The following is a 23442-nucleotide window of genomic DNA, read 5'->3' as shown; positions in this document are numbered from 1 at the left end:
ATAAACCTAACTCTTGTTTTCATTCATTTACACTGTCATACATTGTTACCAAAAGGAAACGTCAACAAAAAATAACAAAATATATATATATATATAATTCTCTTGATTATGTTCACTTAGTCTATTTTATGTCTAAAAACATCCCAAACATTTTCTCCCCAACTGGCATCATTATGCATGCCGTAGAGCAGGGGTGTCAAACTAATATTGGTTTAGGGGCCGCATACAGCTTATCTGATTTTAAGAGGGCCACACAAGTTAACTCATTGCAAGATTAAATAGAACTAATAAAAGCGAACTTGTTGTTGATTTTTATATTAAATGAATTTCACTTTTACACAATATATTATGAATAACCTCAGCGTTTTTAAGAAAAGTATGTGCAATTTCAACAATACGTTTACTCAGTTAAACATTTACTTGTGCATTATGCATAAGAACTGATCACAGTGATTGTATAATGTTGAAAAACATTTATTCACATTTTTTTTGGAACTTAAAACACTGTCCTGCATGACAAAATACATCAAACAGATAAAAATTAAGAAATGATTTAAAATCAATATTCCACATGTGAAGCTCAGTGCTACCATCTGCTGATTAAAACATAGCGCCCCTCGTGGACAACATAGGAACTGCAGATTTTTAATTAAAGTACATGTTTTTTTCAATAATTGTTTTATCATTCACTTCCTTTTATCTCCTCTTTCTTTCATCTTTTCTTTTTTTCTTCTTGTTCTTCCTTTCCTCTCCTACTTTCTCATTGGTGTGTCCATATTATTTGAGATATTCCCCGCATGAATCATAATAAAACTATTCACATTTATAAATCAAGCGGAGCACTATGGCAAAAGCAGTACTGCTCCACTTGTGAAAGTCAAATCTGATGAGCTCTTTTTGGCATTAAGACAACAATTCTTATTGTCACATTGCCAGACAGGACACTGGATAAAAAATATTTTTTGTTGAATAATGATAATGCATTTAGCCACTGGGCCGGAACCGGCCCTCGGGCCGTATGTTTGACACTTCTGCTGTAGAGGATTAAAGTTAATTCATCAAATCATACAGCATATTATAACACTAAGTAATGGCTTTTTTCTGGCCGCTCTTCCATAAAGCCCAGCTCGATGGGGCGTATGGCTTATCCTGGTCCTATTGACAGATCCTCCAGTCTCTCCCGTGGATTTTCCGTCTTCATTTGTTTTCATTGCAAAGAAAAACCATAAACTATAATTTACAGGAATACACATAGTAAAGTATATGACTACCAAATATAAAAAAACTAACAACAGACATCGTATGGTGACAATATACACAAGCACTACAAAACATATGATGGTTCTCAGATCATTTAATGAAATAATCCGCATAAAACATTTTTATTTAGCAGTATAGTAAAACATGATGGAAACAAGATGTATTTCACCTGGAGAAAACAATGAGTTTGATGTGTACAAATTATGTATACGTGTGTGAAAATGTCATCTATTTTATCATCAAAAGACATTGTGTGTGAAATGTGCAAAATTTCTTGCATGCTCATGTACGAGATGCAGTATGTAAAGTTACACAGTCAAAACTGAACAAGAATACTGTCATAAAAAATGTGGGTTAATTTTCTTACATCATATTTTCACCATGTCAGTTATACATTTATAAATGTCACAGTTCCAAATTAAACATTTAATTTGAATGTTTAATTTGCTAAATAAATTCAATAGTTAGCAAGCAGTAGGAGCTTATATAGGGGCTCATAAGACCCAGCTTCTGTTTTAGCAGGCCACTTCCTCTTATCGACATGTGAATTTGCATATTAACTAAATATTTAGATGAGCTAAATATTTAGGTCCAAGCTAATTATTTACAAATTAAATGTTTCTTTTGGAAATTAAATATTTAGTTTGCACACTAAACATTTAGTTTCTAAAATAATTATTTAATTTGCAGAAAAATATTTAATTTGTAAACTGCTGTCTTGTAATTAAGTAGTCAATAAAACACTTTTAGAAGTGCAGTTTCAGCACCAAGAAGAGCTTTAAAACCAGGCTGAAACCTTTCAAGAATATTGAGTGCAATTAAAAAGAACTTTCGTAGCACAATTCCTACCCTTTTCCAGATTTTTTGATTGGAAAGGAGGTTTTTAAACAGGCCCATCTGAATTTGATGGGGACAAATGTAAAAGTTTTGTCTCACTATTCTGGAATAATAAAAAAAAAGTTATATCTGACTTGTCAGTTTTACATCAACTACGTCTGGTGGAATCAGAGCAAGTCTACAAGGAAGCTGCAGGTCAGTTGCATGGAAACACCAAGGAAAAAGATAGCAAAGATAATGGTCAAGGCTATTTTTGTCCAGCCCTTAAGAGCCAAAAAAGTAGAGGTCATAAAGTCATAAAGTAGAGGTATATATCCATTCAAATTGTATAAACAATTCAAACTTTGCCTCCTGTACAGAATGGTAATTTTTTTAACCGTCTAGTAACAGCATTCTGTCACTAGATGTCAGTTTTCCCACAACACATTAAAACAATCCAGAAATGTCCAAAAAGAGAACAAGTGATGCAGAATAATGAGACTTTAATGTATAACTCACCCCAGAATCAACTTTTTTTGCAGATAAACTGTATAAACTGGTCTAAGTGTGCTACTTTTATGTTGCCTCTGTCAGTGTGCCCCAGCGCAGCTGTAGCTACTAACATAGCTCACCACCGTCAGGGTGTGAATGTGTGTGTAAATGGGTGAATGACTAAGACTGTAGTGTAAAGCGCTTTGGAGGTCGTCAAGGCTAGTTAAAAGTGCTATACAAGTACAAGCCATTTACCAATTACCATGTTACTGTGCATTTTTTATATTTCTATGTGAACTGAAATGAAATTCTGAAATCAAAAGTATCATCTTACACGTGCAACCAGCCGTTTTAATGACTTGATGATGAAACACATCCTTGTAAATGCAATTTCATTCAATGTTCCACCATTCAATGTTCTATTTACATTACATAATAAATCCAGAATGTGCTACAGTCTTGTTTCGGCTCAGTAGTGCCAGAAACAAACCCAGAAAGCTTGGTTACAATGCTAATTAAATGTGACTGCCGTCAGATTTCTGTCTGAATGGTTCAAGACACCAAAGTGACCTGGATGCACATGTAACAGACAAAAATGTAACTAAGTAGTGGATACCAGCATCTCTGTGTAATTAAGAAGGTATTGAGCAACGGGAGCAGACAATATTAAGACCACATCATAACAAGACGAATAAGAAGAAAGCAGCACAGCTAACTAACAATGTTTTTTGTGAAGCTGTTACAGCTGTAGAGAAGTCTGAGTGCATAGTTAGAGCCAGGAAAAGTGATGTAAACGGTAGATTGCTATCTTGTGAACGTTGTTAGTGTACTTACAAGTATTGAAACCAAATAAAGTGAATGCTAACTGCTCTGCGAACAGTTTCAAAACTTAGAGAGAACAATAAAGTGATGAACAAAAAGTTAGTTCTGCAATCATCTGTTTGTGGACTAGTGCACAACCACTAGTCTGATTCCCTGCCATGTTGATTGGTTTATTTCACAAGCTGTCTGCGCATGCCTGGTGTGTTTTCCTGTGGTAATATCACAGCGCCACCAATCAGCCACATACCTACTACAGTGTTTAAGTTTGGTGCTGCGTCCTCTCTATTTTGTCTTAATCGCTTCTGAAAATTATTGAGTTTCTCTTTGTGTAGAAGAGGGCCTTACTAAGAATGGGGCACATTAAAGGCTAAGGTGTAGAAACCTGGGAGGTTAGTTAGGTATGAAACAATTTAAGTATTGTTTTTCTTTTTTCTTCCCCATTGAGTTTTACTGTTTTGAAGCTAAAACTGAAGCTAGTGCTAGCAGCTCTACAAGCTACCCGCTAGCTATTTTGAGCCTGATGCTAATGTGTTTAGGGTTGTGTTTTAAGATAATGACAAATGTTATATTCATGAGAGTTTTTAAACAATGATGGGATGATGTTTGCATTTTTCAATCCAATAATTACACTGAAATACTGCAATGGATGTGCTCCAACAGCGCCCACTGCTCCGTCTTTTAAAAGGTTCCTTTCCCCATCTTAAGCGTTACAATTAAAATCTATTCTGGAGAAATAACTACCTGATATTAGGTGCCATAAAAGTTACTGATTAATTTGGTGAAATATTATTTTCTCAAATAATGTTTCATCTAACTCTTTGAGTTGCATAGTGAATGAGTTGAACACATATTAATTGTTGTTCTACGTTAACTAAAGCTAAGTTGACCTCATTCTAAAGTCATTAAGATGAACTTAGGTTCTGTAAATTAAACCTCCACACTGAATTTTAAAATCATTGGATTTTTATGATAATAGTTTTCCAGCATTTAAATTTTTGCTTTTGTCCTTTTTTTGTGTACATGATTCATTAGCGTCTTTATCTTAATTTTGTTTAGCAGTTTTAGTTGTTTTACAAACCCAGTAAACAAAAGTTGCTGACTGAATTATATTGTTACTTCATTATTATTTCTGTTAATAAACTCTTATATTTGAAGAGAGGTTGTCACTGATATATATGTACAGAGTCTGCTGTTTGAAAACGATGGAGCTTTTTATCTATTGTCCTAATATGAAAGCCAAATTGGGCTGTTATTCATTGGACACTATATGACAGACCAAGGATTATTTGACTAAAAATGAAACCGCTTAAATGCAACTAATTGCACAACTGTAGAGAGTTCATCTTCTTGTTCCTGGTAATGCTGAATGGTTTTTCTCTTGAAGAATCCAGTCTTAGGAAAGTCACAAAAACAACCATTAGACCAAACACCAAAACATCCAAAACCTTGTCTTAATGACTTTTAGGCTCCAAATATGGCGGCAGAAATCTCACCTTCCACGGGATGATTACGAGAAGCATTATTCCCAGTACCACTACAGTCGAAATGATCAGAAGTCTATTTGGGGGAACTAAGAACTCAACCAGAACGTTCACCTGTTAGCAGAGAAAAAAAGTTATACCTTACATTAAATTTTTTTTGTATTAAATGAACTGTTACTGAGTATAGTTGTACATACCGATTTCTTTACTTTGCCGTTGCCATTCTGTTTATTCTTCTGAAATCAAAGCTCAGATTATGATTACCTTCAAAACAGTCTCTTTGAAATGGTATTACAACAGTCTAGCCCATACATACCTGATATTTGTTAGAAGCCATCACGTATTTACCATCATCATAGTCAACTTTTATAAAGCTCGTAAAATTGAACTCTCCAATGTTTCCAGTGTATTGTTTCAGAAAGGGCATATTCTTTAAAGTAAGAGCAGAACAGTTGAAGGGATGTCACAGATGCGTTGGTCGTATTTTGTCTTTACTTGTTGAAGTACATACCGATGCATGGTGTTGCAGATTTCGGAAATCCACAACTCCTTCCAGGGTAAACTGAACACCTGAATAATTCATCAATGTAAAAGAATCACATTTCATGGCAATGCAGTTCTCTTTTAGAGGGCAGTCCTGCAACAAAACAGCCCCTTTTGTCATTGAGCAATTTATTGTAATAATACAGTGGCATATAATAAGTCAGAAATCTGTTACACCAACCTCAGGTTTTAGGATGGAAATGAATGAGCACCGAGTTTTGTTCTTTAAAACATGAAAAAATGTAAATATTAAAAGCTTGCATGTAAGACCCATAGCAGCAGATGAAATGAGAAGCGTCTTTGCATTTGGACAAATTACCTTCTCGACAATAACTTTATAGTTTTTCAATTCGAAGTTGTGTTCCAGTTTACTTGGGAAGAACAGGGACACATTGATGGGAAAATCCTTAAAACCAGTGTTGTTTATCTGGAAATAACGAAAAAGTCGCATTCACGCTAAATAAGTGGATTTCCATAAAATTTCAGGTATATTTTTTGCTTCAAAGTTTGAAAACTGAATAGTGTTTTAAATCACTAACATCATATATAATAGCCATCCTTTTTGGTTCATGCTTTTCTGGAGTGAAGTCCAGATGAGTGACAGTTGCGTCATTTCTAAAAACAAAACAAAAAACATTACAAAATACAGCAAATTGTTGTGTTAAACAATTTAAATACTAGTAATGTGTGGAATTTACTTACACTGCTATTGCTAATTTGACTGCATATTTTACAGGAGAAGCTTTGGTCACAGAAACTGGCTCGCTGGAGTTTGAATTTTCACTAAGAATGCAAAGGGAAAAACATTGTGAGTAATAAAAATAAACAATAGGTTTAAATCCTTTGCTTCCGTCTGTAATAGATTTAATTTGTTTAAAATAAGTGTTACCTTTGTGCAGAGACCGACATCGACAATGTCTCATTCCACTCAAAGTCTCTGGCAACGCGAAAAGTAGCATTAAACGTGGCCTTACATGAAATAAGAGAAAATAATGTTAGATCTGGCTCTGGGAGCGAGGCAGGCTAGTAAAGATTGTTATTCAATGAGCTTTCAAAACTTCCACTGTGACTGTATGGAGGGTATGCGGCTGTGGTTTGACTCACAGAGGATTTGCTGCGATACACAGGAAGACTGATGCCACAAACAGTTTTGTCAAGCACATCTTCTAGACCAGTGCAGATGTAAGTTAGTTTCTTAGTCTGGTGGGGGAAGAAAAAGGTAAAATCAAGTTTAACTGCTTTAGAGCGTCAGGTTTCAATGCAGACAGAGCTTCAGTGACAGAGTCTGTCATCTTTAATGAAATGCATGTTGCAAAAAGCAAAATCTCTCACATCTATCTCTAAAAGAGACATTGCTTTTTTTATTTTAGTTAGGTTGTAAAAACTCTGCGAAGACAACCTTAGTGGAGTTTGGTATTTCCTCTACTTGTTCGGTGTTACAGAAAATGACGAAGTCAACATCTTGCAAACAGAACAACTAAAATTCTCTTATGCAAAGCCTACTCCTCTGTTTGCTATCTGCTTCTGAATTATGTCACTGGTTCTTTTTAACTTGTATTTGGAAGACTTCTCTGAGAAACTGAAAAAAAAAATGTAACACTGGAGGTTTTATTGGAAATCTTTTAGTGAATCATTATGTATGGAGATGATGTTGTGGTTTTTACTCCATCAAGTGCTAGTCTTCAACAGCTGTTGAATAGATGTACTGTGTATGCTATAGAGCTTGATATCAAGTACCATGCTAAGAGTGCTGTTATAATCTGTTGAAGTAAAGAGGATTCAAACTGTCAGATGATTTAGTTGGTGTGAGAAATTAATGAAATAGCTCGGTATCTTATCACAGCAGACGTGACAGATTATGATATTAGCAGGCAGTGTCGTATGTTGTATGCTCAGGTCAACATTCTCTCGTGTAAATTCAGTTTTTGCTCAGATGAGGTAAAACGTTTTCTTTTTAAAGCAAATTACACATGGTGTTAGTGGTCATTTTATTTCAAAATGGTCATTTTACCATAATAAACTTGATCAAAGCAATTATTAAAACCAGTATTGATTTCATCCACCAAAATAAGTTAAGTAAATTCAAGCTTGTGAGCCAAATCCTGTTTTAAAAATTCATATAGAATAAGTGGTATGTTATATGATTCTTTCACCATGAAAAACTAGACAGTTCAAAAAGCCAGAAAATAATTTGATATATGTTCCCTTTGTACCTTATGTAATCTTCTGATCAGAAATATTGATTATGAATTGTTGGTACGAGATAAACAGAGGAATTTCTCATTTACCCCTGTTAGCTCCATTATTGAGAAGGAGAGGCCTGGAGGATAGTGCATTGTCAGGCTGGTATTGTATGAGTCATCACCAATATTATCCAGCATTATCAACAGGCTGAATACAGTATTTTCTGTTACCAATACTTCCCCATTCCTAAAAGAAGAAAAGTGTTTTTTAACTCAGGATTGATTCAAGCAAAACTACAGCTCTTCTACGATTTTTAGAAATACTTACGTCAAATTAAAATCCACTTTAAGGTCAGCAATGCAGATTTCTTTTTTGGCACAACGCTTTTCAAAAGGAACCTGTAAAAGAAAAAAAATTGCCCAAAGTCCAAGACAAAAATTTCAAATATTTTCTTTATATAACCAAATTTTCATGACCCTTTAGTTCCTGTACCCACCTCGACCACAGCCCATCTTTTGCTGTCCACGTTAAGGATGGCACTTGCTTTCTCAGCATCAGGTTGAGAAAAGTTTAAATTGATGTGCACAGGAGATAATGTGTCTTTTACACATTTCTGAAAAACAGAAACAACAATGTGGTGACTTACTCAAATAAAGATTCTGGTTTTGTCTTTTCAGAGAAACATTTTATTATTATTCATACATTCATGTAGATAGAATAGTTGAAGCATGTTTCTCTGCCAGTCAGCTCATAGGTGTGTGTAGTATTCCTGCTCTTCTCTTTGTTTTCAATGAAGAAACCTCGATACTTTGACCTTGTTGAATCCGCATTGAGCATCACTGAGATGTTGATCCTTTTCTCTGCAGTGGACAAATGGGGCATTAAAATGACAAACAGGCAGTAGCTGTTGGTGAAACTCCCATTTTGAGTCCCCACCTGCTGTGCTGTTTGTTGCTTCTGCCATTTCAAAGCAAGCCCGTACGGTGACCATTGGTAAAATTTCATTCTCCTCCAAGCAGTTTATCTCCTGGATGCTTATCACATTAGGATAAAATGACAGGCTAGTCTTGACATTTAGTACGGACTTGGACCTGAAAGACACCAAATGAAGCAGCTCATACATGGAGGATTTCTAAATGGGAAAACAATTTTGATGCAACTTCCCTCACAGTGGTTATCGTTTTAATTGCCTGTGCAGTTTTACTAAGGCAACATTTTAAATTACTCTTGTATCAGATGTTTCAGTTTGGTAAAAACCACAACTCCTATTAAAGCATCAAATCTCTCTTCATCTAGAACTTTTTTCAAGAAACTAAGAAAATAAACATACTTTTTTCTTCTTTTTTTTCTTAGGAAGTAATGCACATTACAACAATAGAGATGTGTATCCATATGTACATCCTTTTCACATAGGGTATCATAACAATATGTACATATTGGCACCATAAAGGTACTGTGCATCTCGAAGACTTGAGAACAAGGGATATAGTCAAAGTTCCAGGGTGTTTTTGTAAATTAAGTGGTACGAACAGTACACCACGCAACTAAAAGAAAATAAAACTAAATAATAAACATCATAATAATAACAACTAAATAACAATAGATCTTAATAAGCTATAATTAAATATAAATAAAGCCCCTCAGAAAAAAATAAATAAATAAAATTAAATCTAATAAAAAAAAAATCCAAAATTTAATAAACAAAAGCAAACAAACAAAAGGGGGAGGGAGGGGTCAATCAGAAGGAAAGGACTGAGGAGAGCGAAATAATGTAATAAAGGGAAGCCATTTGTCATAAGCTCCGATATTTCACGGAATATCGGATCTTTTCTAGCTTCAGAAAAGACATGGTGTCATTGAGCCATTGTATAATAGAAGGGGCTTTAGTCGACCTCCAGTGCAAAAGAAGGCGGCGTCTGGCCAGTAATGAGGTAAACGCCAAAATATCTAGTTGGTTAGGGGTAAACCGGTTATGGTCCTCTGGGAGCCCAAATATGGCAATGTGGGGGGAGACTTTTATGAACACAGAGAGTATTTTTGACATGGTATCAAAGTAATTCAACAAGAAGGAAGAAAGTAATGGACAAAAAAAGAACGTATGGGATAAATTTGTGACAGTCGAGTTTTAAAAAAATGGAGTCTAAATAGTACTTTAAACTGGATAAGTGTAAGACGGGCGCAGAATGAGCTTGTATAAATTGTCTTAAGAGCAGCGTCCCACCATAAACATACATTTTAACATGATATTTAACTTTAAGAGTGTCATGGCAGTTACAAAGTTATACCTTAAGACAACTGCAGAGCCTTTTGATCCCACCACAATATCTGGCAGCCGATCATCTCCAAGATCAATATCTCCATGAATGGCTTGTCCAAAGAACCTCAACCTAGGGCTGAAATCTGCTCCTGTGATTCTCTGGAAACACAGGGGCTTGAATATTGAAACTGTCAGGGTCACACATTTTTATGCGGTAAATAGGTGGTTACAAAAAACAACAAATGCATTTCCCCCCTTAACATTTACCAAGCACTTTGTAGCAAAGTTGCACCACACAATTAAAATCTAGTCAGAATTAAGATGTCTGAAGGATCTTACCGAGTTCTGATAGGCTTGACCAAGTATGCAGCATGCTCCCCATTACACATGAACAGTTGTGAAGCTCTAGTGGAACAGTCTTAATCTGGTGTAAAGGAGAGCTTTTTGGAGTGTGGCCTTTGCATGTCCTCAAAACGTTTAATTTATTTATTGCATGGATTTAAAAAAGTGATTCTGACACAATGTCATCTGGATTCAGAGCTGCATTATCATATATTATTTAAAATTTTATGACAATTATCTTTACCAGGAGTGTAAGGTTATTTTACTGCTGTCCCCCAAAAAGAAAAAAAGTTTCAATAACAGATTTAAGCAGTGGCTATTCTGCCCGTTTTATACGCCACGCTTTTCCTTAGCGTGCCTTTGGGATTAAAATCTAGAAAATAAGACGCAGTTCAGCACATTTTACTAATTCTTGGTGAGGGAAAAAAATGTTAAAGCTCTTCAAGTAATTTACAGATGATGATTTTTGACCTGAGTGAAGTTGGCCCCCCCACCCTCTTCAAATCAGACAAAATTGGTGCCAAACGTTTGTGCTACGTTTGTGCTGGTTTGTGCAGCAAAAATTTTCGTTTGTGCCGCTATCATTTTAAAGATATAAACAAATGCTTTTAGAGGTCATCAAAGGTCAACCTGCCCCCCCACACACCTTCTTCAAATCAGACGAAATTGGTGTCAATCAACTCAACTCCGTTTGTGCTGGTTTGTGCAGCAAAAAATTTCATTTGTGTTGCTTTGGTTTTGAAGATATCAATGAAAAGGTAAAGGTCAAAAGCCCCCCCCCCCCCTACACACCTTCATCAAATCAAAATTGGTGTCAAACGTTTGTGCTACGTTTGTGCTGGTTTGTGCAGCAAAAGTTTTCGTTTGTTGATTGACACCAATTGACACCAATTTCATTTGATTTGAAGAAGGTGGGGGGGGGGGGGGGGGGCTGGTTGACCTTTGATGACCTTGATTTTTGGGACTTTAGAAATTTTTAAAAAATATTAGATTTTTTTATTTTATAGAATCTTATTTTTTCTGTCACCTGGCTGGAAATGTTGCGTATCCCAACACCTCCATGTCCAAGGTAGATGTAAACTGCTCCTGTGTTATCCTCCTCCAGGGGGGCTCCCACTGCAACATCTCGCAGACCATCTCCATTCAGATCTGAAAGACTGGATATGGTGGTGCCAAATCTACCCATGGATGGTGCTCGCACTTGAAACACCTTTTGTAGTTTCATCTGTAAGTAATAAGGATAATATCCAACTGAACAATAAACTCATGCATAAATAAAACTCAGTCAGACTTTTCTAATGACGCACCTCATCAGATAGAGAGTAGACGTAGATCATTCCCTCCTTTTTCTCCTCGGCCAGGTAAAACTGTGGCGCTCCAACCAGCAGGAAATCAGTGTTATCGTCTGAGTCAATGTCTACAGAGCACAGCTCTGCTCCAAAATAGGAACCAACCTGTAACGTATGGATAAAGAGATGTTTCCTGCGCTTTTTATTTCTGCAACTGCTGACATGATGATTCTGTGCCTATCTCTGATGCTTATCTCTGATGCTTATCTCTTCAGAGGCTAACTGAGGTTTAAAAAATGGGCAGCACATATTTGTTACTCATCTACACAATAGATATTAAAAAATAATTAAAAATAAAGTAAAAGTAAAAAACAAAGCAACTGGACTTGTTTTCCGTAGTTTCGCTTCCTTTCCAGGAAGCTTTCTCAATCACTACAATTCCCAACCTGGTCCTCTGTAATTCTTTGGACTGGTTTCCAGTCGTCGTCATCAGGTTGGAAAACTATAACCTGTCCCATGTGGTTGAAACGTGGTGCACCCGTGAAATATAGAGGTTTGCCATTCCTCTCTCCAACAGAGAGAGAGTATCCTGCAAGTGTGAATAGCAACAGATGTTCAAATTAAATTTTCTTGTACATTACACAATATATAACCCCAACAAAAGTAAACAGTCAATTTGAACCCGATCAAGATCATTCATTGATATCTCAGCTAAAATTAATTGTTTTTGTAAATGAGGAAATAATTAATATACCCATGTAGGAGTCATCTTGCATATTTGGGTCTAAAATCTTTTTATCTTGTTTTTGAGGCTCATTGAGAGCTCCACGCCAGCTGTTTGATCCCACCGAGCCCAGAATCAAGGTGTCCTGTCAACAGAAAGGTCCAATATAAACATAAATTTTTCATATCTGCGATAAATCATCTTTTGATTCTCTGCAAGCATCAAATAAACAAATAAATTTTACTTTAAATAGAAGTTAAATGTTTATATTTAGTTACTCATCCTTTCTATCCAATTCCGAACTTCCTTAACTCTTTTATCAAATTTTCTAAGTGACCTGATCTTTAAATCATTGTCCTTTACAACCATATGTGCCCCACATCAACAGAAATCCCCCTGTATGCATAACAAATGAGCTGGTATACTAAGTTGTGCTTTTTTCCATTGTAAGATATTATTTTTCTTTAAAACTTTTAACCATTTCTGAAATTCTATTTCTATTAGTGGAATTGTTTTTAACTACCAAGCATTTTTCACTGTTTTCTTTTGCTGCTTTGTTCTCTTAATCTGTGAAGCTCAGCAGTTTATAGCAATGAACCCAGAAAAAAAGCTTCAATTCCTCCCCCAAAATTGGGTGCTGCTGGGCTTAACAAGAGGGGTTTCAATTTTGTTACTGTGACAAGGAGACATCAATGCCTCAAATTTCAGGAACAAAGGAGGAACCCAAGGTTGGAGAAAACTGCTGGAAGATAGCCAGATAAATACCAAAACATTAAGTTTACCAACTAAACCAAAGCATACACATCACTGACCTTGTGTGAGACAGCACTGAATCCACTTTGTGACATTTCATTCGTCAGTTTATCAGCTCGACTCACATTAAATCCTAAAAAGTTACAAAAAGTAAAAAGGTGTAAATACAGCATGAACAGGAAAAAAATAATTTAGTGTCATCACTAATCAAAATTTGGGGGGTGGGTGGGGGCACAAAAATCAGACAATATCACCTTCAATAGTAAAGATCTGTTTTTGTAAATTTTCCAGTAATCCTTGGAGTCCCCAATAGTTCTCAATCTGGAAGACGTTCTTTTTTTTTGGCTCTGATGCAAGTTTTTCTAGATTGTCTAAAGCAACATTTTTGACCTGGAATGAAAAGAACATATACATCTTTTCACATCTGATGTCATTAAAACTCCCATTTGGTAGGTGTTGGCAATTGAAACAAAGAAGCAAACTTTCTCCTGTAAAGAGCAACAACTTTGCTTTGCTTGCTTTGGTATGAATTTGTTGATATTTTTGCTCTTCAGTCCCTCTTCTGCCCCTGTTCTCAGGTGTATCTGAAATCACATCCACATGAAGCCGAACAAAGCTGAATTAAGATATACGGCCAGAAAAGTTAGCGTGTAATGATGAAGCCACCTAAAGCCGAACAAGCCGTTATAGGTGTATGCCTCGCCAGTGGGTGGTGCAGCACCAAAGCAAGGGAAGTAAAGATAATCACACTGCGCATGCGCAGAGTTCTCTGCCGATGATCTGATTAACTGTGTAAAATGTTGTTTTCAAACTGCATCTTGCACTGGTGGTGAAAATAGAGGAGCAGAAGATGTTGTAAAGGCCATAGTAGGTTTAAAAGCCTCTGCAGCACAACTGCAACTATGGAGATCGCCATTTTTGTAGGCTTGCATGTAAAAACTCGTCACTGTTTAGCCGGTTATGGGTATAGGGGTTTCTAGATGGTGGTGCCACGGGGGGTGGCTTCAAACATATCCACTCTGGGAGCTGGTTTCAGATGTAGTCAGTTGTGGCTGCTTCATTGTGATGTGACCTCTGACCAAGAAAGAGGCTGGTCATATACACCCAAACTCAGCTTCATCTGGACGGGGCCTGAGAGCAACTCTCGCTGCGGTCTTTTTAAATGCAAAGGAGGCAGTTCACACCCTGACCTCCTACAGGTCACAAAGGCCGTTTCTCAATGCACGAGAACGCGAGTCTGTACACTGGTAAACCTAAGAAAAGTCAGTGCCTACATCTTCTCCATTCCACGCAGCAATGCACATACAGAGCGCGTCTTTTCAATGATGTCCTCAGCTTGGAGAAATGAGAGAAATCGTCTCGATGTAGAAAGTGTCAAGGCAGAGCTACAAACTTGTGTCAACTTCACACTGGAGTGCACAGACATGTACAGGACTTTTCTCTCAAATAAGAAACTATTGGAAGCAGCCAGGAAAGGACACAGATATAAGAAGTAGATCTTCACATCATTGGTGAGTACAACAGTGCCCTACTATGTTATAGGTTTGATATTATGTTTTTATCCTAGTTTTGCTTGTTTTTGAAAAGTGTCCTCCTTTTTGGTGTTATGAAAATGGCTACCCTAGCGAATACGCAGCCAGCAACAGGATACTAACAAGGAATGTACACGCACATTGGCATTATGTGAGCGCATCAGAATGATTGGCATGTGGAACAACCAATAGATAAAGCGGATTCCCCTGGAACTTCAGGGGCAGATGGGAGTGAGAGCAGGACCAAAACTTTTTACAGTCCTGCAGCTCCCACAGAGATCGATTTTTTAACCTCCTTTTCCTGAACACATAATGTATTTACTACTGTCATAATGGAAGGACCATTTCACCCAGTATAACAAAAACTATTTCTGAACAGGATTACCAAGTATAGTTTTCATGTTGCTCAGTTACTCAGGTAATTAGACAGAAACAAATGAATAAGCACATCAGCATCTCTTAGTCAATTAATACAGAAAAACTTACCCCAATGACAATTCGAATGATCTTTTTACGTTCATAGGTTTCAACACTCTTTAGTCTTGTATCAAGATCACTTGGATCTCCATCTGTGATTATCACCACAGCTTTAGTTGCATCTTTTGAGGCTCCTGCTGCTTCGTTTTCCAAGATTTCTGACCTGAAGAAAGGCAGACATTTAGTGTTGCTGAAGATAAACAAAACTTTATCTACAAACACTAACACATACACTTAAAAGACTTTGGCAAAGGACATGGTCAAAGTCTTCTTGTGGTTCATTGCTAAATGCTTGAAATGTAACCAAACTTACAGCGTAAACATGAGGGCTTTGTGGGTGTTGGTGAGATTGTTCATATGCTGTTCTTCATCAAGTTTCTTTATAGCAGTGCCAGCAACATAGTCGTTAAAGTCAAAGACTTTCCTGCAATCTGTCGAGAACTGAACTGCTGCAAACTACAGGAAAAAAGACATTATTGATTTAACATTACATACAAAATATACTGTTGATCATACCCTGACATACAAATACATTTAAGAAATTATTGATGAAGTAATGTACTGACCTTGAAAGTTGTATTTTTAAAGTTCTTCATTACGGTTTTTATGAATATTTTATTTTCGTTAAACTCTGTTGTAACCATGCTCTCGGATCCATCAAACAGAAACACAAGGTCTACTGCCTTTTTTATGCATTCTGAAAGAAGGTACAGAAAGTTAGAATATCACATAAATCAGCATATAAATACTAGGAACAGCATGTATTCTTGAGGTGAGACAACCTTACTTTGGAACAAAGGTGTAAATGAAGACAGCTGCTGAAACTCATTGGTGACGTTATAACACAAACTGTTCAGGTAGACGTTCTCATCGCATGGATGAGCCAGACTTGGACTGCATGCCTAAACCAGAACAAAACATGTCAAACAAATTGGATTAAACTCTTTTTTTAGACATTTGCTTTGCTCTAAAACATTGCAAACTGTGTGTGATTTCTTACAATAAATCGGGTTCCTGTAGAATCTGCAGCTATTGACAAACCGAGATGCCTGGCTGTATGTGGATATGTCTCAGAAGAATCTGTAAAAGACATTTGGTTACAGTTATGGGTTAGGGTGTCTAAAAATTCACAGTAAACAATTGCACAGATTCTTACAATTATTTTTACTTTCTTTTAATCTAAAATCATATGAACCGAAAAATATTTATGTTTGTTTATTATTAGCTTTATTTAATTAATCAATATACCATGCATTCCTGGAATCCGGTTTGGTTTGCTACGCTTTAAAGGGGTCATAACATGCTTTTCAATTCTTCCTTTTCACATTTAAGTCATTCAGTTGTGGTCCATATAAAGTGGAATTTCAATGTTTTGGTCTAAATACATCGTTATTGTTGCCCCACAGCTCCTTTTGTGTGCCTGTTCTGAGGTTCACCTGAGAGCAAGTCGTTAACGCTTCTTTAAATCTAAATGAGGAACTTTACACCCTGCCCACCTCCAGATCACAGATCATTCCACTCCACCCTGTTCATAGATTTTTGGAGTATGCCGGAGGGCGGTGTAATGAACTATATGGGTAAATACACCCAACATCCAAACATTTTGACTTATCCACTTGTAGCTCCGGCATTCTTGAGCTTGCCCTACTTGTTTTGGGGTTGGGTGAGGTGTGTGTGCGTGTGTGTGTGTGTGTGTGGGGGGGGGGGGTTCTCTGTTCAAAGGCATCCTAGCTGTCAACCGCACAGGCTCATTTTTGTTACAGCAATGTTTATGTGTAGACTTTTAATCACAATCATCAGAACAAGTCGAACTGTAACTCGCAATAAGAATATATATTATTTTTTTAATGTTTATTTCTCTGTGCTTATCAGTGGTAAAGTGTGTTATTAGTAAAATAAATTGCTTGCCCTCATCGTTGAAGTTCACACATCTGCGGTGGTGAAAATGCACAGGCTAACTGTCACCTGTCATCGCTATTCAAGTCATTTTATTTTAAAATGTATTTATTTTATTTATTTATTTATTTATTTGTATGCACCATCAACAACACGTCAAATTCCTTGTAAGTGCAAACCTACTTGGCAATAAACTTGATTCTAATTCTGATTTATCAGGAATGATGGACATTAATAAAAGCAACTGCTTTATGAATACTGACCACAACAAAAGTAAATCATATACACTGGCGCAAGGACACAGTTTGGCGCTATGGTGCAGAAACAAACCTGTGGTGTTCTTTATTATTGTAATTTGTAAGAAAGAGGTTATGTAGGCATATCTGTATTTTTGAGCGTGAAAGAGTGCATCGCATGGTGTGCATTGGGCCATTAAGTGGGTAAGATGTGCTGTTTGTGGGCTCCATGCCCATTGCTCTCATATGGCATACTTGTATGGTTGTGGAGGTCAGGAGCTTGATGAAATACATGTTGCTATTTTTTTTTGTGCACCACGCGTATGACGCGCGTTGGAGTAGTGTTTGTGTGGGTCAGGTGCGATGATGGTTTTGTGCGCACCCTCCGATAAAATCCTGAAGGCGCCAAGATATAAGTATAATAGTTAAAGGCATACTATGCAACCGGAGTTGATTTTCCAGCGAGGCTCCCCCCAGAGGGCGAAAGTAAAAGTGCACTGTCGTAAATATGCTCAGCTGTTCTCCTGGTTTCTCCCTCAAGCCAGGTGCGGTGTTTTGAGCTTTGAGCAGACATACAATCATACAAAAGTCGAAAAAACTGCAGTACAAACAATGACTAACAGTGAAAGTATGAACATGCACACAGAGAGAGAGAGAAACCATTCGAATGTTACTTACAATCGCATCAGCAGAAACGCGAGGTCCGCGTCAGCTTTGCAGCCTTCTTTTTCTTTTAGCTCTCGCAGTGTTTCCCGCAGGAATTTGTTTAGGCGAGGCGGTGAGTAGTTGGCCGGAACAAGTTTTGCGCGGACGACTCGCGGAGCGGGGGGGCTGTTTGTTCCCTGCCAATCACTGTATGCACGCACGAAAGCAACAACAAACACTGTCTCGCACTGCGGGAAACACTGTCTCGCCATTCGGAAAAAGCTTGCCCGATGTTCACCCGTGTACGACTCCTCTCTCTGTCCAGAGCCCTTTTCCTCTTTCTTGCCTGCTCAGACATGGGCTTTCGCTGTTTTCTCACTGGTTCCGCCATGATAACTGAACAAATATTGCCACTGCGCTAGCAACGAGCACGCCTTTCACTGGGGGCGTGTAGCAGTTCTCGCCGTAAAGCTAGACCGACTCTCGCGATGCACACGAGACTTCTGAGCCTGTGGGTGCGGGCCGAGGGCTCCTGCAATTACGGCATTTCCCCTACAGACCACCAGAGCGGCCGAGAAAACCAGTGTTTGACCTGAAATGACTCATTTATTCATCCAAATCGGTATGGAACACATTAATTAACTGAAAAATGTTGCATAGTATGCCTTTAACAACAAACTTTACTTTGAGGGAAAAATCAAGAAAGTGAACACAAGCATTTATTCGTTTCAATAACCGACTTCCCATTACTAATCGGGTGGTTGACTAGCACTGAGTCGCTAATATCCCCCCAGCCTGTAGGGTTCGCGTGGCTTTTAGAAGTGGAGCAATAAACAGAGACACAGATATGGAGCCAAGTTAGATCACACATTCTTAAAACAATTGAAACTTTGTCAAATTTGCAACACAGCAAGAAAATTTAAAGTAACATTTATTTCTGCCATTTGTAAGTATTTAACTTATTAGTTGATGTGAGAAGTGACTTGTGAAGTTGTGAACTCTTATACAACATTTATACAATGTTGTATAAACCATTTCATGTAATTGATATTGCTTCATATGTAAATTCTCCCAAGAATTTTCTAACCTAAAGCTTGTTGTTTGTCAGACCAAATGTCCCTCCTCAGTAAAAGGGTTGTTTGCGGTAATATGTGGTTCTACTTGGTTGACTCTGATTGGCTACAACCAACACTGCGCGTTTTGAAGCTTTCTGTGCGTTTCGTGCTGCAAATGTGGTTTGACGCGCGTTAAGTGCCTCTAAAGCAGGTGACACAAGCTGGACGCGTGGCATCAACCAATCAGAGAGACTCCACTATGTGACGTAGTGGAGGATTTTCCGACAGGACAAATATTTTTACTTCGGATCACTGATAAATGTTAACATTGAGCCAGCTCAATGTCCATTGATGGACATTGGGCTCTTCAGCTGAAATGGGGCGCCTGTAGTTGGTGTCCTGGTGGGAGATGGGAGCACCAATGTGGATCAGTAGGTTGTCAAATTGGTTGTCAAATGCGTCAGACATGCTAGTGCGACTCGCGACACTGGGGACAGGAGGGGAGTGGGACGGCTGTTTGTTTAATGGTGCGCTCTGGTTGGAGAATACAACTTAGGTAGAAAGACAACTTACGTAGAAAGATAACCTGTTTTTTGATCTGACTGTTTTTGAGCAAAGCAACAAATCTGACCACCCCTGAACACGTCCTTTGATATTCAGTTTTGTTATCATCAGTGCCCAACAGACCATATTATACCCCCAAAACCTCAGAAAAATGAAATTTGTTGTCATGGCTCCTTTTACAAGTCCGAAATTAACCAGTACGACAATAAAACAAGTTCTGTGTTGTTGGAAGCCATTTTCCTTTTCTTCTATAATGCAGTAGTGGTTAAATTTGAAATGTGGGTATACCATTAGGACTGAACCACTTTTCAGTTTCATCCTGGTCATGCTTGAATATTCCACCTGATCCATTTAGCCGCAGCGGCGCGGTGACAATGATCCTGTGAACCATAGTAATGTCAGTGAGATATCAGGAGGAACATAAAACAAACAGAAAAGGGTTTGCTCTCATATGATGAAACAGCAAAACAGCTTAAACCACAAACAGCTCTAAAGTTAGATGTCTAAAAATCTATATAACTTCATCAATGTTAGTGTCTCTGCATGTATGTCATTCATACATTTTGGCAGAACCAGCTAACTAGAGATGCAAACTCACCCTTTATTCCTGGAGGACATGTACTGAAGCACTTTGTACCCAAAAAAATCTTCAGGGTCTCCAGAATGAACAGTAGGGTTTGCTGTGTCAATGTTGAAGCCTGAAGAAACTGGGATGGTTGTTGCTGAAAAGCATGAAAGATAACTTTTACAAACTCACAAAAGAAGCATGACGAGTATTTTTGCCTTGCCCCTGTCGGTCTCTCCTGTTGGTTTCTGTTTCTCTCCTGTCTGCCTCTGTCCATTTGGAAACCTCTGCCTTGATGTGTGCCTTCTTGTGTATGACCCAAACCTGGACTACGGATTCCCTTTTTGAGTCTCTGCCTCACACCTAATCTGCCTGAAACGGATCATTTATTCAGTGATTCAGATCGCTCAGGTGGAGCCCTCCGACCCACTGATCAAGACCAGTGAAACCTCCCGGCTTCTGAAAAGTTTAGTGGCTTTTATTAGGTACACGTATAACACAGAGTTGGTCTCCGCCACTAGATTTGTTCTCCTCCTTGCAGTAGTTCCTGAGTGCGCTCCAGTCAGTTCCTGTTCCAGCAAGTATTTAAATAAACCTTTTGAAACCATTCCTGTTGGCTGACTTATCGGGTCTCCAGGTTCTGAATTATTAATTACATTAATTTGTTTGGATGGATACAAACTTATGACAAAGTCTGTTACAATTTCCGACTGATGGGACCAATCACCATGATGCAATATTATCTGTCAATCTAACACTTATTTGCATTGATATCGACTCACAAAAACCTTGTATTTGCTCTCAAGAGGAAATCTATTCCTCTTCTTTCACAGGTCATGCACCCGCCACATTGTCTTTGACCTTGCTTCTTTAAAAAGCCCAAAGTTGCCCGTGCAGCCCGCTGTAGCCTGGATTTCTTTATAATTTTTCCCATTGTTGTTTTTGCAACAATTTTCCTCTCTCTGTCATTTTTTTGAATTTTTGTATTTATTTCTGATTTCGACAACAATTGATACTTGTAATGTCTCCTTACAGCGTTAAGTGTCAGACGGCACAGCAGTGTGTTCACAGTAGTATGTGGGGATTTTTTTTACCCCTGCCATGCATTGCCATCTCTTTTCATGTTTTTCTTTCCCTTTTTTCTCTCTTCAACATGGCCTTTAGATTTTCAATCTCATTTTAGAAGTCTTCTACTCCCTTGCCTTACATTTCTCCTTCTAACAACATATTGACTAATACAGAAAAAGTATATAGTCAACATGTAAAAGTACTGTACGGATGTATCCAACAATTCTTCATCATGGGTTAGTGATCATTGGCACATGGGTTCTCCTAGCTCTGGCACTATCACTCTGTTTTCTTTTCTTTTCTCGCCATTCTTTTGTTTGCACTCTGTTCTCCCTTTCACCGAGGCCTTTCCTTCTCTGTCCCTTTGCCACTTTCCTTTTTATTTTTTTTCAATAAAAAAATAAAATGACGAGCCCTGTAGCCTTTCAGCTTTTTTGCAGCAGACAATGCCATAACCTGACAAACACATTTATATTTCTCGATTAATATTTTTTTATACTGCAAATGATGGACAAATTTATCATAAAATTGCTGTAAACAATAATTTTTGGATGAAACACAATTTCTAGACTGACTAAATTATCAGCACATTCTTCTTGTTCTCAGTATTAAAGCGTTTACATAAAATGCAGAAAAAAATAAATGTTATGATATAACAAAGTGGTCAACAGTGCACCATTTCTGAATTATCACCACATTTAAACTTCAAATAAGAGATGCTTGAACAAAAATGGGGAACTTTAGTAGCAAGCACAAGCTCTTGCCAGAGAGTCTGTTGGGTAAATCCACGAAGGTGTCATTCTGTCAGTGGAAAAGAAATTCAGGGTTCACTTTAGTGAAAACCGCTGATGCAATGTTGTACAAGCTCTGCTCTGAATATGTAATTGATTTTTTAAATCTCTTTGATTAAACTATAATGTCCTGCACAAGAAGAGAGGAACTGTCTCCCTCTGTATATTTGTGTTAAACGAATGTTCAGATTAACCAAAAGGCGCACATTAGCACATATTGGAGATTTAAAATGACATGACTTTTGTAATAAATGTTTACAACAAAAAAACACACATTTTCCAGAACCCTGTCTGCATCATTGCAAAGTATACAGAAATATTCTCATATTTTAACAAACATCACTAACCATTTAAGACCAACAATCTAATTGGTGGTAAGCACTGTAACACACAAACACACGACTTGGTGGCAGGGTCTGAAAAAGAATTGCTGGACAAAAGAAAATAGCTCTTCTTGCGCATAGTTTTATTCACAATGCCTTCAGCTGCAAATGTAATTCAATATAGCCTTTGCACACTACTTTGTTATTGTTGAGTACTACCAAAAAACTGGAAGTCACAGAAAAAAAACATATTTTTTTTTTTGACAGATGTTGTTTTATTTTGTGCTACTTAGTATTTGTGTTTAAAAAAGCACACAAAGTCTGCAATGTACCCATGGATTACACCCTTTTGTGGTGAACATTTTCAATATTTTAAATTCTATAATGTTTCCTTTCAGGCTATTAAGAGAAATCAAATATAAAAGTATAATCTATAAAAATCTGAGACTAAACCATTCATATAATTTTAAAATCAAAGTAAGTAGTGATTACGTCAAGTGTTCTGTGCTCTTCACGTGATCTTTACACATTCTGATCAAAATCCTAATTTACCCCATAGTTATGTTTTAGGTTAATCATATCAAATAAAATACTGCAGATGCCTATATATTTTTTATTTACCTGCCAAGGCCATGTAGAAAAGCAGGTAGAAGCGCTGTGGGTCGTACATCTTGACATGAACTCAGACTGAAGGCAATGTGTCTCAGTGTAAGTGTGCAATGATGCACGTTAGAAAAATGAGGGTGTGTCTTTTGAAAAGGGAAATCCTGCCTATTATCCGGAGTCAAATAATGAAAATAACAGTCACAGAGCTTGTAGTATGGAGAATTAAAAGGGAGGGGGGGGAGTGGGGGAGGCGGCTGAGATATTTCCTGGTCCTGACCTTTTCTGACTCTGAAACTTACTTGTGAATAATTGAAACTTAAGATAACCGTTTCACCTTAGTTGTTTTTTCTGTTTCATATTATTTTAACACCCACCAGAGTGCTCTGGATGTGATGAATCCTGAAGTCAATGCCCATCGTCACTTCAGGGGGACACAGAGGGAAGGGAAATGCATCACCCTGATAACCAGATCCAGCAGTGAAGTTCCTGTAGAACAGAAAACTAAACAGAACTGTGAGTCAAAAGACCCGCCCAGAGCTTCTGACTTCTCTCCTATTTGAGACCATGAAATGAGAAACAAGCCAGAGACTGTTAAAATGTGCTCAAAGCTGTGGGGAGAGGTAGGAGACATGGCTGTGGCAGAAGAAAACAGAGTCATATGAACCCAGATGTGTTTTCGCTGGTGAGAAAACGAAAGTTGGCAAGAGGAATGTTCAGTACC

At 37.6% G+C, this 23442-nt stretch overlaps 1 protein-coding gene across 1 annotated transcript; it reads right to left on the bottom strand.

Annotated features, from left to right (window-relative positions):
* Nucleotides 1-1183: 1183 nt before the first annotated feature.
* Nucleotides 1184-22814, bottom strand: LOC105924023 (integrin alpha-L). The gene is made up of 32 exons (XM_036137092.1): nt 22737-22814; nt 19967-20090; nt 19657-19748; nt 15973-16052; nt 15760-15874; nt 15539-15669; nt 15286-15428; nt 14982-15135; nt 13218-13353; nt 13023-13096; nt 12241-12355; nt 11933-12075; nt 11505-11651; nt 11225-11422; nt 9884-10014; nt 8535-8689; nt 8301-8458; nt 8095-8211; nt 7926-7996; nt 7703-7844; nt 6519-6614; nt 6304-6383; nt 6117-6197; nt 5954-6029; nt 5734-5841; nt 5596-5637; nt 5383-5508; nt 5188-5301; nt 5069-5107; nt 4884-4985; nt 4619-4782; nt 1184-2314 (listed from the first exon to the last, which is right to left on the bottom strand). The coding sequence occupies exons 1-31, from the start codon at nt 22783-22785 to the stop codon at nt 4681-4683; spliced, it is 3441 nt and encodes a 1146-aa protein (XP_035992985.1). The 5' UTR covers nt 22786-22814; the 3' UTR covers nt 1184-2314; nt 4619-4680.
* Nucleotides 22815-23442: the final 628 nt, after the last annotated feature.

Source organism: Fundulus heteroclitus, chromosome 5 (assembly GCF_011125445.2).
Source record: "Fundulus heteroclitus isolate FHET01 chromosome 5, MU-UCD_Fhet_4.1, whole genome shotgun sequence".
Classification (NCBI taxonomy): domain Eukaryota; kingdom Metazoa; phylum Chordata; class Actinopteri; order Cyprinodontiformes; family Fundulidae; genus Fundulus; species Fundulus heteroclitus.
Note: the sequence above shows the minus strand (reverse complement) of the source record. Positions and strands in the feature narration are given on the sequence as shown.

Coding starts and splice junctions, on each gene's coding strand:
- LOC105924023 (XM_036137092.1), bottom strand. CDS start 22,785: ATGTACGACCCACAGCGCTTCTACCTGCTTTTCTACATGGCCTTGGCA. Junction 13,097..13,217: donor ACAGATCTTTACTATTGAAG/GTGATATTGTCT, acceptor GTAACTTTTTAG/GATTTAATGTGAGTCGAGCT. Junction 8,690..9,883: donor GGCTCTGCAGTTGTCTTAAG/GTATAACTTTGT, acceptor GGTGTCTTTCAG/GTCCAAGTCCGTACTAAATG.